The 17,473-nt window shown below is 37.8% G+C and overlaps 1 protein-coding gene across 3 annotated transcripts in view; it reads left to right on the forward strand.

Moving 5' to 3' along the window:
- Positions 1-17,473, forward strand: part of LOC145998765 (zinc finger matrin-type protein 3-like) — a 374,145-nt gene that overhangs the window by 768 nt on the left and 355,904 nt on the right. For 2 of the 3 annotated variants that reach the window (XM_083135332.1, XM_083135330.1), the window contains exon 2: positions 13,481-13,855. In XM_083135332.1, coding sequence (XP_082991458.1) covers positions 13,481-13,855 — 375 coding nt within the window. Of the gene's footprint in view, positions 1-3,250; positions 3,340-13,480; positions 13,856-17,473 lie in introns of those variants that run through there. The other variant, XM_083135331.1, reaches the window with a different exon arrangement.

Genomic DNA, 17,473 nt, shown 5'->3' on the forward strand with positions numbered 1-17,473 from the left:
AAGTAATGTGACAGTTACCGGTATTGTCGCCTCATTGAAGGTATCCTGTTGCAAGTATTTAATGTAATTATTTTAATCAGGACTACATATTAGATTTGTGTGAATATCAGCAATCATTACAACATACATAGGAATTTGTTAACTTGTGTAATTAAGAAAATGTAAATTGATTCTCACAATGTTCAATTTCTGTGGCTACTGTTTCACACCTTAAACCGTTCGTATATGCCTAAACAAAGTAGGTTAACAACATTCTCTGAAAATATTAATTTCTTTTTTGTACGTAATTTTTATTTTAAAAAAATAGTCTGTAAAACTTCGATAGCGTCCCAATGGATTTCTTCATTTTTACACAAAGAACTACCTACCAAAATGAGTTTCTGTAGCATTTAGAAGTTCTTGTTGGTATTTTCTTTCATCGAGAAAAACCGATGTTGGCCGTATATGCTAAATTGAACGAAATGAGTGATAATGGAACCTAACCTAACCTCGTGTGCATACCTTGTCTCCGTGATGGTTCGTGAGGCTAACGTCAATGGTTTTTGTGGTTAATGTCAATGGTTTGTGGGGCTAATGTCAATGGTTTGTGGGGCTAACATCAATGGTTTGTGGGGCTAATGTCAATGGTTTAATAATTACTCTTTATTTCAAAACTTTTTTTTCGTGAAAGAAGCAAAATAGCACCTTGAAGAATCTTTTGCAATGCAGAATAGGTAAGTACGAATGTTAAAAAAGACTAAATAAATGAGTGAGAGGTGTTGGGACACTATCGAAATTTTACCAGGCAACAGTAATTTTGGCACAGCACTTCCTCATTCATATGGTCAGTGATCGCAACGCTACATTTTAAAAGTAGCTTCGCTACAGCTACAGCTACTCTTCCAAAATGTAGCTTCGCTACAGCTACAGCTACATTTACCAAAAAGTAGCTCGCTACGCTACTCCTGTTCGCTACTCGCTACTTTTTGCGCTACTTCTGCATAAAAAAATGAAAACAGCGATATGGGTATTAAAAAAATCCCCTACTACTGGTAAATAGATTCTGTTATTTATTATCATGATTCCAGTAATTCGATAATTTTGATAGCAATGTTACTTCAGTTACTTATTTTTACAATAGTTTTTGAGAATACCATACCTATGCAAGTGGCAAATCAATTCAAATTTGATATATGAATATTGCAATTAGGGTGTTACCCAAATTAATTATTACAACTATACACAAATAACATTTGGTAGGATTACGTATTTATGTTCACATCAACATATTTTTCTTGAGAATAAATATTTCATTTTTTATAGACTGATATGAAGTCAGCATTTTGAATGAAAAGTGCCTGGAGCCCTTTGACTACAAAAGGGCCCCAGGTTCGAAACCCAGCAGAGGCACATAGTGGTTAGGATCCATTCTCGATCAGATTATCTATGCTTCAAATGGACTCAAAACAAAAACTAGGAAAGATGCCAAGTTGGGAGGATGAGATCCTCCTGCTTCTCCATTCCCCACACTGCTCATCATTCATCATTCTTCCTCGTTCTCACAATTAGCCGAAAGTGGCAGAAAGCGACTATAGATAAGAGAATAATTAAATAAACCATTCATCCTCATTGTCATGATTGAGAGAAGTGGAAGAATAGATGAGGAGGTAAACAGAATAGGACAAATGAATGGTGGTGGTCTATATCAAAGTGTTCGAAGAATAATATGGAATAGGGATGTACCTATGAAATGCAAGAAGATAATATGTAACATACTATGTGCCAATAATTATGTATGGAGCAGAGACTTGGACAATGACATAGAGAGACAAAGAAAAGATGCAGGCAGTGGAGATTAAATTTCTAAGGAGTCTTTTGAGGAAGACTAGAAGGAATAGAATAAGGAATGAGGATATCTGACAGGCAGTGGGTGTGGTGAAGCTTCAAGACAAGATAGATCAGGCACAGATGAGATGGTTCGGACACATGAAGAGGATGGATGCAGAAAGACTACCAGTAAGGGCTTACAATGCACAAGGAGTGCGAATAAGGCCAAGGGGGAGACCAAGATGTCGGTGGAAACAGCAGATAGAGAGTGTTAGGGGACAAGATTGGAACACCTTGGAAAGAGAGGAGTTGTGAAAGACCAGGAAAAAATGGAGAAGCTTGACTTCCATGCCGACCCAGCCAGAGGCAGGAAACAGCGAAGGATGATGGTGTCATGATTAACAAAAGTTACAGAAAAGTGACACAAAAGTAGGAGAAATACATAAATTTGAAAACTATGTATATTAACTAAAGAAAATTGTCGTTTTTGCAGGAAAGTCAATAACTCGTACATACTTTTTGCAATATGATAAAATTATTGAGGAAACTGTCGTATAAACCTGAGTTCTGAACGTATTGTAATTTTAAAATTTGTGAACAAATACTATCGCGAAAATAATTGTAATTCCAGAAACTCTATCATTCTTGTAACAATAATTTCTTGCTGGTGAGATCCTATATACTGACCATGATCAATGCTGTTAACGTACTGAACCATTTATTGCTGGTACTATTCCCTTGTCAGTGCAGTGGATATTCCATTGCTCGTTTTTGCACTGCAAGTTGTGTCTTACACAGCAATTAATGACATTTTGGTGTATCTTACACCATGAATATCCACAGGATTTGTTCCGGGGGTGACGCAAACGAGGCACTTCTTTCCAGTGGTGCAGCAAACGAGGCAAAATAGCGATGCAGCTAAAAAAAACGTAGCTGTTAGCAGGAATATATTCATATATGTCAGTTAGTTATCTGGATATCTGAATTCTTCAGATACTAATTAAATAAATTACGCAGATATCTATAATCTACAGTCTAGATAATCTGTATCTCCACGTAATAGACTGTCTTTATGAACCTCCTGCAAAATTAAGGGTTATTGTCGATTTTTTTCTGACACTGTTGCCACATTCAAAATTCACCTCAAAATGCCGAGAAAATGTAGCTGTAGCGAAATTTTCGCTACAACTACAGGAATTTTGTAGCTTCGCTACCGCTACAACTACAATTTTCAAAATGTAGCGTCGCTACAGCTACAGCTACAAATTTTGTAGCTAGCTACAGTAGCGACGCTACAAGTAGCTCGCTACTTCTGACCACTGCATATGGTATCATTGTTTTCAAGGTACCTTCAAGTGGTAGCACAAAAAACTTTTTAGAGTTTACTTACTTTTCCATATTTCATGGAATTTAGTCTGGACTTAATATTGTTTATTTTACACATAGATCTTGAACCAGCTTCACAAAAATACCTGTAATAATCAGTGGCGTAGCATGACCATTTCGGATGGGAACGCCAAGTCCGAAGGAAGGGTAGGCCTTTTTTTTTGCTTAAGAGTTTACTTATGGAATTAGCCGACATATGCATTGTCTATTTAAAATCACAATCTCATTGTGTTTATTACATTAAGTCAGCCGGGTTCCGATAAAACATGATCCATGCTTGTTTTATCTAGAAAATAAGATGTCTCAGTGTGCAACAAATGCTTGGAGCACTGGTGTTTTATACCATTTTTAATTACAACTGTAGATTGCTAAAGTCAGAAACACCTTACACCATTCGGAGTATTTTGCTCCGCACGTATCCTAACACATGTGTAGCAAAACAGTATTTTATAATCAAGGAAACTTTCGGCATGACGCAAGTAATTAAGAAAAACTTACCTGAATCACAAGTGCCTCTAGAACAACAGTAGACTTCATTGTTGTGGATGATACAACTATTGATTGATTTGGTTTATTTTACTTCGCTTTCTACCACTTTTGGCTAATAGCAAGTATGAATATGAGTGATGAAGATGATGAAGTCACACTCACAAAGAACAAACATGTCCAGGCCGGGATTCAAACAGAAAACCTCTGGCATCTTAGCACGCTGTGCAAAACACTCTGTACAATCGTAAACTCTACTGACTTAACAGGGCCTATTAGTAATTCAGAGTTTCAGACCACTGTTTATTGCATCTTCAGAATGCTGATAGACATTTTAAAATAATTTTAAGAGATCATACGATGTTAAGAGTTTTGAAACGAATGCTAAACATTTCCACTGGAACAATATTAGGCAGTAAGATACTAACGAAAAAATATTTTTTTAAATAAATAGTTTTGCGGGTTAGGTGGTAGAGCAGCCACAGGCTGAACTTCTACCATGATGACTTTATCAACTTGTTTGACAAAAACTGTATTGTTCTTTTAGTTTTTAATGCACTTCACTGTTCTTGCGATAAATTACACAATGGAGTGGTCATCATTAAAGATACGTCAGTGAATATTGCGTATTGTCGCATCACACAGCACGAGCAGAGGCACGAGGTTTGTCTATGGGTAAAAGTGCATCTGCATCGGAAGGCAGGAAAGGTCATATGGCCCCTAGAACCAATCAGGTGCTCCCTACGCCCGTGTATGGCGAGAGCATTTCGCCCGTGTTGTAGAGATGCAAGCGACAAGCTTTCCCTCCTCCTCTCTGTCTCCAGGAAGGCATGGTCCTGTACGCCAAACCTAGCCGGCGTCCGGCAAGCAAAGACATTAGAGAAATGCTACAACGAGAGCTGTTAGTGGAGCGTTGTAGATGGATCGAGAAATTAGCTTTTATAATGCCATAATGCTCAAACATGCATATAATTAGTCACATTTTACTTTATATTTACAGCATTTATGCATTTTTAAAATTTTAAATCAGGGAACACCGGGCGTACTAGGATGCTACGCTACTGGTAATAATGTTCCTGTTCTGGTACAGATATGGGTCATTCCATGGGAAGTCACCAGAATTGTCCGGAAACGGGTCGCCTCATAGTAACAGATTGTAACAAGCTTTTGTGCACGTATAGAGTTAGTAAGGAAATATCATTGTGTGAAATATCTCGTTTCAAAACATAATACATATTGTACAGGGTGCCTCTCAAGAATGTGATCCTTCAAAGAAAGTACAAGACACCGACATTTTCACATAATTGTTAAGGAACAACGAACTGAGATAGAAAGTATGTTTTTGCTTTATTGTACAAAGTAAAGTATACTTGGGTGTAACGAAATGTAGATTTTGCCTTACCTTTATATGTGTATGCCCAAGAAGTGGTTGAAATTCAGTCTCGTTACGATGTGTGGCAGAAAATCAGGTAAGGTTATTAATTTCCCCCCTACTGAGGAAATCAGCCAAAGTCTTTATATTTGTCATAGTATGACTTCTATGTATGGTTCATCAGCACACACCCTCAAATTGCTGTTTAATTTTTCTGGTTATAAATTACAGACACTTTTTACAGTATGTGTGGGAAAGAAAGTGCAAAATGAGGCTATTTCAGGAGTTAAAATCTTGTAATGGGAAAGGTGGCAACACTATGCAGGTGGTATAATTGGAAACACCTGAACTTTGGTATTATTTACAGGAAATATGAAAATTGCACTCTGCCTCATTTGGTATCTGTTGCGGACATACGAAATGCGTGCAGTGTAGAATGTCCGTAATACGGAAGTTTCCAATAATCATATCCCAAGTCAACTGGAAGTTGTAAGTGGAAAGTAATTTCAAGGGATCAATCGGAGAGTTGCAATGTGGAATATAATTTTACATTGACATTGAAGGTTGTCAATTTAGTTCACTGAAAACAGCTCATTTGTATGTCGCAAATGCAGTGTGAATACGTTGCACAGTTGCTGAATCCAGAGCAATGCCAGTCTTTGGTGAAGGCAGTATTCCTTTCTCAGCTCTCAGTTTTTTCGCTGTTCGTACCATGTACTCAGTAGTGTTGAAATATTCTTTAACCTTTGTTGTTTGCCAACTATGAGGAGCAAGTGTGAGTATTTGAAGCTGTTCAGCTCTTGAAGACTTGATGAATTTCTGCTGAAGTTCTGACATGAGAAGGTTTAGGTCGCGTTCAGCATGAGTTTTTGTAGCCTCAGCAGATTCTTCTGACTCTTCAGGGATATGTAAAACTGCTGCAACATGCTTTGTAACACAAGATTGTATTTGCTTCATTTTTGCTTTGCTTTGCTTTTCCTCTTCTCTTTGTTCACATGAGTCAGTGTCTTCATGGGAGATACTTGTATTTCATGCAGACTTGAATTCAGTCTCTTCGATGGACTAGCACTGCTGTCGGGACACAGTCACTGTCATTTACCTCATCAACATTACCCAAATCTACAGGCTGGTACTGTGTTTCTTTAACGTGTGTCTCACATTTTCCACACAATTTTTGCCCAGGAATCAGTTTACCACCATATATCCTTGCTGTTTCTACAGTAATTGTCCTTAGTGACTTCTTACAAGGACCCTTGTGATGGGTCGCAGCAATGAGAACCAAATATGTGAGAATAGTTTTGCAAGTAAACCTTTGCATGATGGAAACAAATGTTATCCACACTACCTATTCTAAATTTCAACAGTTCTTGATCTAAACCTAGCAGGGTGCTTACCAATACAGTTCCTGTTTTTGGTGTGTAGTGATATAGGTAACAAGCACTGTCTATCTTCAAGCCTACACTGCACTGCACTCAGGGTTCGTGGCGCACCGCCCTGAGGCAATGCCATGTCTGTGTTTATTTTACTTTGAGTTATCACGCACAGAATGAATGTCTTCCTGTCTCTAAGTACAGTTTGTTAACAAGTCTTACTGTTCTTCACACTAAATAATCTAAAAGCACCACTACTCTCACCAAAATATTACGGAACACCACCAGAAGCCAGCCTCATATCACACAATAGATTTGGCGAGAAAACAAAAGTGTCCTGAAATTCACATGAAACAAATAAGTATCAAAATGCACAAATGTTTCACAATTTGCATTAACTTTTTTGTTTTGGAATATACTCTTTTACAGGTGTGAGTGCATGGGTTGCGGTACAGCAACCTGAAATATTTGAAAGGAAAACTCAATTACGCATTATATGTGAAAGCAGATATTAGCAGAACGAGAGTACACATAATTCAGTATTCTATGAAAATGGTTCAGAGTGCAATCATGAAATTTCTCCTGAGGAACATGTTGGAATAGTACAATATTTTACTGCCACTCATTTCTTCTTGATATCTTTCCCTCATATGGAACTTTGCACCCAAAAAGAGTGTTTTTTTTAGCTTTTTCATATTTTTAACATACATGACACACTTTTTAAGCAAGAAGGAAATATATTGCAGTCTTCCTTTTTAGTGTGGAGACCCCACACCTTGGGAACTCTTCTTGTGAGAACTATGAAGATTGCACTTTATTTCCTTCCACTTTAAAATATGACATAGATTTCCACATATATGTGTGGGAAGTTGCTTTTTCGGTTATGAAGAAGACAACCACAAATTAATGTAGTTGTCACCAAACTTAACTTTTTTCATTGTATATATTTCCTTTACATAATACAACAACTAGAAATCATATGTCATTTCTTTTCGTTACGCTACAAACCTTTATCTTGTACCTTCGCGCTGTACGTTACCACGTCACTACACACTGAGACGGTAACTTTAATCAGTCCTGTAGCCCAAACTAATGACCGTAGACATAAATAATTTTACAGTTTTCCATAATACCCTCAGACATACATTTGTGCAAAATTTTATTAAAATTGGAGACATAGTGGCGACCACCATTTCGGTGATTTGCCATGGAATGACCCATATACAAGAAGCAATTCCCAACACATCTTTCATCCATGGTGGCTAACAAGGGACTGGTGACTGACAACTAGTTAAGAATAGCACTTTTGTTTCCAATATGTGCTATGACTGAAATATTCGAAAAGAAACACTGCTAAATGTCATGTATTTTACACACTAGAATTTACAGCATACTCTTGAAATTTGTCTTGACAGCAGAAGGTACTGATTTTGACTCACTTTTCCATGGCTGGGCAAGCGTTGTACCAACATAAGATCAACTTCAATTTATCTTAAACCAACCTTTCCCACATAAAAACTGCAGTTGGCCCAATGGCTGTGGTTACTTGGGTATCTAGTAGCATTTCATTGAAACTGAGACAGCTATTGCAGCTTTTCATGTTATTGACTCAATTAACAACCAAGGTTTTTTGTACTTTTCCTATGACTCTTCTCTTTTCCTCTTTAGCTTTGTACATATGATGATGATGTCCATGAACATACATACCTATATGCACTTTCAATTTACCACTTGGGTTAATTTTGCCGATGAGGATGAACTGATGACATGGACAAGTAATAATACATCTGTGTCTTACCCAGCCTTCATAGCACTTTACGGTGACCACTCTACTGCGGAGGCAGCAGGAAAATCATTCTCCATAGAGTATGTATGACAATCAGGATGTTGAATATTCACACCCCTCTCTTTCATCTAATGCTGTTAGATTGTCATGCTAGGAGAGTACTATGTAGCATAACAATGACTTGCAGTTGCACTAACAGTGTAGTAGCAGTAGCATATTCTGAAAAAATTGACCTTGTTATTACCAGGTGTGCCGGTTAATAATTCTTAATTGATCCGAAAGAAAACAAGTGTATCTGGGGAGAAAGGTAACAAATGCTTTATTCAAAGTATGCGCCATCGCTAGCTATACGTTGTGCCATCTGTCTGTCAAATTATGTAGGCCCGTCCAGAAAAAATCGCTCACATTTTGAGGTGATCCAGTCAGCAAGCCATTGTTCAACATCTTCGTAATTGTTGAAGTGTTACTGGGAAAGTGAGTGAGACATCGATGAAAACAAGTGGTAGTCTGAAGGGGCTAAGTCTAGTAAGTATGGCGGGTGGGGCAAGAATTCCCAGCCAAGTGCAGAAATGGTGTGTCTGACGCCTTTGGCTGTGGGTGATGAGGCGTTGTCGTGCTGCAAAATCACTTTTCCGTGTCTTGTCACCCAATCTGGGCATTTTTCGATCAATGCATGGTTCAAATTGATGAGTTGTTGACGGTAGCGAACGGCATTCAGTGTTTCACCAGGTTTCAGAAGCTCATGGTACACCACACCCTTCTGATCCCACCAAATGCACAGCATTGTCTTCCTTCCGAAGCGATTCAGTTTTGCGGTCGATGTTGAAGGTTGTCCTAGGTCAACCCATGACTTTTTATGATTTGGATTCTCGAAGTAGATCCATTTATCGTCCCCAGTCACTATCCGATGCAAGAAAGACTTTCTTTCATGCCGAGAAAGCAACACTTCACACACCGTTTTTCGCTTTTCCATTTGTCTGTCGTTCAGATGATGTGGGACCCATTTTCCTTCGTGCCTTCTGGATCTTTCCCATGGCATGAAGATGATCAGATATGGTTTGGCGACCAACATTTAACTTCTCTGCCAGTTGTTGTTGCGTTTGCGTATCGTCTTCGTCCAACAGTGCTTGCAATTCGGCATCTTGGATTTTTTTTCGGCTGGCCCAGGCGATCTTTGTCTTTAAAGTCGAAATCACCACTTTTGAATCATTGAAACAATGCACACACGCATCATGCATTAGGACATTGTCACCATACGTTTCCACAAGGATACGATGGGTTTCACTTGTGTCTTTCTTTTGATTGAACAAGAAAGCACATGCTCCTTATTTGGTTTGAAGGTCAACAGGTTTCCCACACAAACCCAATGTCATGATCACTCGCACTCGGTTGCACATCCACGGCATTTTGACAGGTACTGTCCTGGCAACACACTGACGTAACAGTTGAGACTGTGCACCAACCTTGCTTCCAGCACCATCCAACGTTGAAATTAAGAATTATTAGCCTGGTATGCACTCCATCTAGATTAATTAGATGTGATAAATCACCAGTGCAGGCATGCAAGTAAAACAAAAAGAGAAGTCTGACACTTCAAATTTTCGGCAAGAATTTACAATACGGGACCCTTCTGTAATTTCCATAATACTCATGATATACTTAGTCGCTGTGGTTCTTCTAAGGTTAAGATGTTGCGGTCAAGTGAAGCAATTGATCATTAACATGTACAAGTTGCTAAATAACATTCTTGATTTTCGCAATTATTCTCGGTATACAAGAACAGAAACAATCTTTGTTGATATAAACAATTGATGTTCACTTTGACTTACTGTGTGTACAGCATTGACACAGTGTTGATTTGATACTTAGAGATCACGGATCGTGTTGGAATGGTGGAAGAGAGCAGTAAAAAAAGTTGTGAATGTTGCACAGATCGTTAGATGGAGTGTGGAGGAGAATGCGTCGATGACGAAGATGACTAAAGTGAAAGTGACAGTCACGATGTAGATGAGGATGTGGAATGCAAACTGATTTGATTACAGGTAAGTTTGGCAACCGTGCATGGATTGTAAAATTGCAGGATATGAAAATGGTGTCTTCGGTGAGTAACGTTTGTAGTTAAAGTGCTACGAAAATAAGATTTTTTATATGTTCGTTGCTGCAATTACTGGAAAACCATTGACGGATAGCAGCACTACTTATGCTACTACAAAACTACTTATGTACGGGTTGCTCCACACAACATTGGTTCCGTGGTCATCTAACCCACTGTCGATTTTGCAAGGATTTTTTTTTCTTTTTATGAAGATTATGTGTTACTAAGTGTGAAGAAAGAAATTCTGGAGCGCGGAAAGTAATTTTTGCAGTTCTACTTGCTACGAAACTTACATTTTTTTAATATTTAAATTCCTTATCAAGGTATCTATAGAGACAGGCAGGTAGCCGGAGGGAAGCAAAGCGGAGGCGTTGCCGCGATAGCGCTTGCAGGCAGCAGGTTATTACCCCAGGGGCAGAGCCCGGAATTGGTGGGAAATTTTGACAGCAATTTTCATGACATTTCTTGGGGTACAGCCATGAAAAACCGACTTCGACATACATCGATCGGTACGGGTGCTTCGAAGTTCACATGTTCACTAATTGAGGCCTCCCAATCACGAATTTGAAGTTATAATTTGGCAGTCAGGTGTAGACATTACAAAATGCACGAAATTGAATGGTGTGCTCATTATTTACAAAATTTTCCTATAAATAATGAGCAATTGTGCCAATCGCAGATCACTCAATTTCGCTTATTTTGCAATTTCTAGATGTCACCGCCAAATTTGAACTTCGAATTCGTGATTAGGAGGCCTGAATTAGTGACTATGCGAAATATTACGAAAATCGGGGAGGGGTCCGGTATTGTAAATTTGCTCCAAATTTTCCACCAATTTCTACATTTTTCATAAAATTTCCTTTTTTACCTAAACTTGGACCTGGATTCCCCTTCATGTAACAACACTGAATCTGCCAAGCATGGCACAGAAAACAGGAAGGAACAAGCAGTTTTATCCTGCCAAAGCTCTTTGAAGCGGTGGAAATCACCACAGAGGCTGCTTGCTTTTAAATTGCCATTTTTCTGCTCTCTCTTTGGCTCCCTTGCCCTAGGGTGCGATGGAGAATGATCGGTGGTGCACGCATCTGGATAACCGGGAAATGTCAGGGAATTTTACAGATTGTGTGGAATTTACATGCATTTTGGAATGCAAAAGAGAAAAAGTTGCGAAATGAACAAGCAGTTCACGTCTACTTCTGAATTCGGTTATTGTGCTTCCACTCCCAAAAAAGATTCAGTTTAGAAACTTGTTTCTTTTGTTCTTATGATTCTTGTGCAAAATTATGGTTCCTTCAAATTTCTGTAATAAATTTTCACTTGTATAATACTAGATTAGAGAGAATATGAAAGCAAAACTTGCAGTCCAGATATCTGATTGTAACTAAAGTACATAGACAATATGATCATAATTATCGGAAAGGTTGGTGAAGATGAGGTTATCGTCTATTATTTTATAGATATTAGTCTTGTCGGCATTTCCTATAGAATTCCTATATGCTACAAAAATTTCTCCAGATACTGTGTACTTATAAATGTAAGCAAAAAAGCAGTATTTTGTACGGCACTATAAATCTGCCAGAAAATGAAAAATCGTGTATGGTTTAACTTTTTCTGTTTTTATATTGCAGAGATCTGTTATGGTGAAATAATGTACCTCTTGTTACCTTAGCCTGAAGGCTAGATGCATTTGGACCCAATACATTTGATGCAGATTGTAATTTTACATTTTACTCCTTGAATTTTCACGTATTCGTGTGTGTGGAGAATGAAATTTGCTAAAAGAAAAGTTGTGAAAGTGAATATTCATAATAATTAATGGATTATATATTTAATTCAAAAACACAAGGTTCGGAAAAATTTAATTTTTGTACTGGAAAATCTGGAAATGTCGGGGAATTTCATAATTAAAAAATCGTAGCAAGTCTGTTACATGAACTAGTCTTTAAGTTCTTCAAATAATTTACTAAAATTCTGGTTCAGAAGATCCGGTAGACATGGTAACATGGAAAATATGGCACTAACAGGTATAAATCTCTACATTCACCTACCATAAGTGAAATAACAATTGAATCCTCTTGAACTCTCTGCTAAACTGACCTATGGAGCTGGAGCTGGATATTTACATGTACATGAAAACTGTCCAGTCCCCCAATATCAGACAAAGGCCCTCCCTTTGTTGAGCTGAAAAGACAGCAAACTGTTAACATTTGAGTTCCCAGCTAAGCAGCAAAGAGGCAAGCCTTACAACAGCATGTACATGGCACATAAGTTATACATATGATTTGGGCTTCACAGTTAAAAGCTGCACACACCCCCCCCCCAGCCTCAGTTGAGTAAATTGTCATGAAGCATCCCTCCCACCTAGGAATTTCCACTTTGAGCACTGTATACACATATGGTAAATCTTTATAAAAATTCCATTTATTGTTCCTTACACAGTTTATGGAAACGAAGCAGAATGCTGGCCAAACACTACATGCTTGCAAGAATATCCACACTTTCTGCTCGAATTTCAGTACATTTATTCTCATATTAAGCATCATCATGTAACTCAAACCTCTGTACAAGAAAATTCCTGGAATGTATAGCTTGTGGGAATATACTCGTGAAGTTTCTCCTAACAAAATTACATTAAAGTTAAGTAGTAAGGATTTCAGTCTTTGGACTCGAGCCTCTGGAAAGATCAGTTCACGGGTTGACCACTTTGCCTCTCCTACGCAACCCTTCAGCATGGTGAACAGTGGGAGGGGGAATTCTGTGCGAGGAAGGTTGTAAGTGGAAGAGAGAAAATTTAACATTATGCTTGTGAGAGTATTATTTTTATTTGTTCTCTTGGGAATATCTGATGTTGCAGAAAAGCACATGAACAGAAAGAGAACAAGTTGAAGATTTGATTGCACCATGGAAAAGTCTAAATTTCCATTTGATTAGCGACAAGTTGAAGTTGATTCTCCAAATGGAATACATCGGATTATGTAAATACTGATTCATCAGCATTTTACAGATCATGCCTATCTTAATAATCAACTTATCTTCGACTTTATAGAGAATTGAACTTATTTTTGATGTAGACTACTTTCTACCAAACCTTACTTCATTAAACTGCATCTGGGGCAGTCAGTGGAAACATGCTCCATAGTTTGATTTGAAATGACTGATGAATTTTCTTTTTCTTGTAGGAATTAGGCCATACCCCCCTTTTATGGCCCCCCCTCCGCCACCACCTCCAGCAAGATTTGGTGTTGCTCCTGCTCTGGCCCCCTTTTCTCCCCAGCCATTTCCAACATTTCGACCTCGGATGTTTGGACCACCTGAGCGGCCTAGGTTCAACAAACCTGATGGATTTAAAGGCTGGAGGGGCCAGGGTGTGTACAAGGGTCAGCCGGGAGCCCAATTTTCAGACCAGAGAGCAAACGAAGAAGAAGTTGAGTCTGAGGAAACGTCACCTCAAGAAGAGAATGCCTCTGAAAGTGTAGTCTCTAATAGTGAAAATAATAGTTCTGTGGCTGGTCCACAGTCAAATGGTGTAGATCACAAGACTGAAAGCAAAAAGGGTATGTATGTTTCCGAAAGGATCCTACAACTCAAGGTTATATTTGTCCTATATCATAATCGTGTTTTTTTTAGTAGTACAATTACCTAGGACACTAGTAATAGATAGAGGCAGGGGTAAACAAAAATAAAAATAATTCTGAAACATTTTTTTTTTTCCAAATCTGGCTAAGAACACCATGAATTCACCTGAGATAAAGCTACACATTTTGAAATATGACCTTTAAAACATTTAATTTGGTGTATTACCGGTAATTAATTCCTGTGCTCGAGTGGCCTTCCTAATTAATTTGGCACACATGCCTCTACTGGTAATAGCATGAATAACTATGCCATATTTGGCTGTCTCTACCATATCACTGCAAATTTCATATTTCACCTAGAAACAGTGCAAGAATTTATAATGGCATGCTTATTAACAAGATTTTATTAATGGTACATGTTATATAGAAATTTTCAATTCCATAAGGGAAGTAAAAATGTTAACAAAGTATTTTTAAGAATTGAATTTGAAAATTCAGGTGGCAAGAGAAAACTTTCAGGGGCTGTGGTAACTTGGTGCCCTGTGTTTGTCTACCCCTGGTTAGAGGCCTTCCCAATTGCCTACTGATAATTCCGTTCAGAGACCTGCATGAGCCCTGGAAGAAATTCTGGACTAAAGTAATATGCAACATGCAAATGAACGCAGGTGTTGGACATTGCGCAAGCAAACTTGCCTGAACAAGAATCCACGGGCCTTGAAGTCTGCCAGTTTTTTCTCTTTACCTGCTAGGTTGCAGGAGAACTAAGAAGTCACATAAATCCTGATGCAGTTCCATTAGTCCGACATGAGCACCACTGTCAGTGTTGTCAATGACAATTAAATTTCAATATGCATGGAGGCATTTGAATTTACGTTAGTCTCAGGGGGCCTCGAAGATTTTGTAGTTTCTCAAATTAATATATTTCCATAAGAATGTTTCATTATTATGTCAAACCGATGACTACATTTTCTTCAAATTTGCTTTGAGTGTTTTGAAATATATGTTTGTGTGTTTTGTTCATTTTATATCACTTTTCTGATCTTGAAATCGTAATCATCTTGGTTTCATTTTCATGTTGTTTGTTTTGTTCAAATATCTGGGCCAACTTCTCGCTATTTGCGGCCATCTCAAGATACTAACTAATAATTATTTTACATTGTGTTACTACAGGGTGGCAGTGGTGGATTAGAGATGTTCTCTCTGAGGGGACAGACACCCATTACAGCAATCTCCCCTCCCCCCCACTTTCGGCGCACAAAACCCTCTTCCCTCACAAACTACGGTCCTATCATATATGTCATAAAATCAGTGTCTTAACTACGTAAAATGTTGGAGGCCCAGTCATGGGTGTCATGTTTTTACCCCCATTCCACCCAGCCATAGTATTTCTTGCACTATGGGGGTGGTTACAATTATAAATTGCATCTTGTAATGTTTTTTAAGTCAGAAAATCCAGATCATGTGGCTGATGCTATTGAAAGAAGTTTACATTTTACAGCAAAGCAAGAATGAATGTATATTTAAAATTTAGCCTAAAATAATTATTTGAAGAGCTAAAACATTCGCTTGCGTGCTTTGGCATGAGCAAAATGTTCCACAGCATGTTCAATGTTTAGCCGTTCCATTTGCAAGTGCTCATTGTTCAAAATGGATATGCTTATCTTTGCCGAAAAGCACTAATTGACCGATGATATTTTATTGGGTGAAGTTTTGAAAGTTCGCGTTCTGCAGAGGCCACAGTTAAGGGGTAAAGTCAGGAAAATCAAACAAGCAGTAAATAATAGGCCTGGTCAAAGCAAACTATTGTAGATGGTAGCGCCCCTGTTGTGTCGCCATGCTTTTGATGGGCAATTGTTCTCCCATTTAAATACATGGGGAATTTGATGCTGAACGTACTGCTATTACATTAAATTGCAAGTTTAATTTCATCTTAACCTTAGAAATTATGTTGGATTAATTGTGTCTGGTGTAGAGAAATTCACAATCAAACTTGCTAATAAATGCCAGTCCATTCTTATTTCAGGTTTCCCGTTGACTTGGAAATCCTGAAAAGAAAATAAAAAAAACAACCTATGTGTGAAAAAGTTGTGAATAAATTAGGGAATTTTGAAACTGTAGCTCAATACCCAGAAAACTCAAGGAAAATTAAGTGTTTATTTAGTTGATAAGATTTTGAAAAGAGAACATATTCTGTTTTTCCTTTGATCACTTTGATTGGAATTATTCTGTGTATGTCAAACAATGTTGGATACGTTACATCCTCTTGATTACCAAGTTTAGTTTAGCACTTAAATTGGTTAATAGCAATTTTAGGCACCACAAAGTTGTTTATTTATTTATTTATTTACATTAATGAACTCAACAGGCTGGCACCCAGTTAGAGAGTTCAGAGATACAGGTTTTCATACATGCTTCAGTGACCGTTATTTGATATTGTTTTCATTACACTGTTTTTAAATTGTATATATGGCATAGAGAGCAAATCAATATTTTTGTTACGCTTTTCTAAGGTATTGTAGAGAACACTCATTCTCCAGATAGGGGATTTCTTGACAATTTTTGTTCGCGCTCTATTCACAAAAAAGGTTTGATGATTGGGTTGCATCTTATTGTTAGGAACGCGTAATTTAAATTGTGAGATCCAAAGAGAAGAGCGAAGTTTTCCATTATATATTTTCCAGAGCAGCAGCAGGTCGCGGACTGTCCTTTGATCGTCAAGCCTGTGCATTCGGAGCTCCTCTATTAGATTACTGTACGAATCAAATCTGGGATAAGTACCTTCAAGTTTATACTTCATATAACGTAACATTTTTGATTGTACTCACTCTAATTTTGTAGTCTGTACTATACTGTCAGTGTTCCACACAACAGACCCGAATTCAAGTTTTGAACGTACTAATGAGTAATATAATACCTTAAGTGTTTGGTTGTCTCGAAAGTCTCTGCCCATTCTAATAATAAACCTGATAAGTTTGTAAGCGTTGTGTATTACTTTATTAATATGGTGAGTGAAAGTTATCTGTCAAAATATTTTCCTAGGTCCTTTGCCGTTTCAGATTTTTTAGATTGGTATTATTAAGTTTATATTGAAAATTTAAGATCGTTCTTTGTTTAGAATAAGTAAAGGAATAGCATTTTGCTGCATTCAGAGAAAGACCGTTGCACAAGCACCACACACTCAACCTATTTACGTCCTCTTGTAGACAAACACAGTCTTCAATATTTTTTATTCTTTGAAAGAATTTCAGGTCATCTGCAAATAACAGTTTCCTAGAATTAATCAAATGTTCTGGTAAGTCGTTGATTAATACAAGAAAGAGAAGAGGTCCTATGTTGGACCCTTGAGGTACTCTGGAACGTACTAGAAATTTGCTGAATGTGTGGCCTGTATATGAAACATATTGTTTTCTATTCATTAAATATGACGCCATAAGTTTCCTGAGGGTAAGGGAAAAGTTGAAAGTGCCCAATTTACTTAGTAGTACATAATGATTTATAGTGTCAAAGGCTTTGGAAAAATCAGTGCATGTTACATCCACCTGCCCCCATCATCTAGAACTGTGCTTATATAATGCAGTTTCTCGCCAAGGTTTGTTT

The sequence above is a fragment of the Lepisma saccharinum genome, chromosome 14 (genome assembly GCF_977018435.1).
Source record: "Lepisma saccharinum chromosome 14, izLepSacc3.1, whole genome shotgun sequence".
NCBI classification, from domain to species: domain Eukaryota; kingdom Metazoa; phylum Arthropoda; class Insecta; order Zygentoma; family Lepismatidae; genus Lepisma; species Lepisma saccharinum.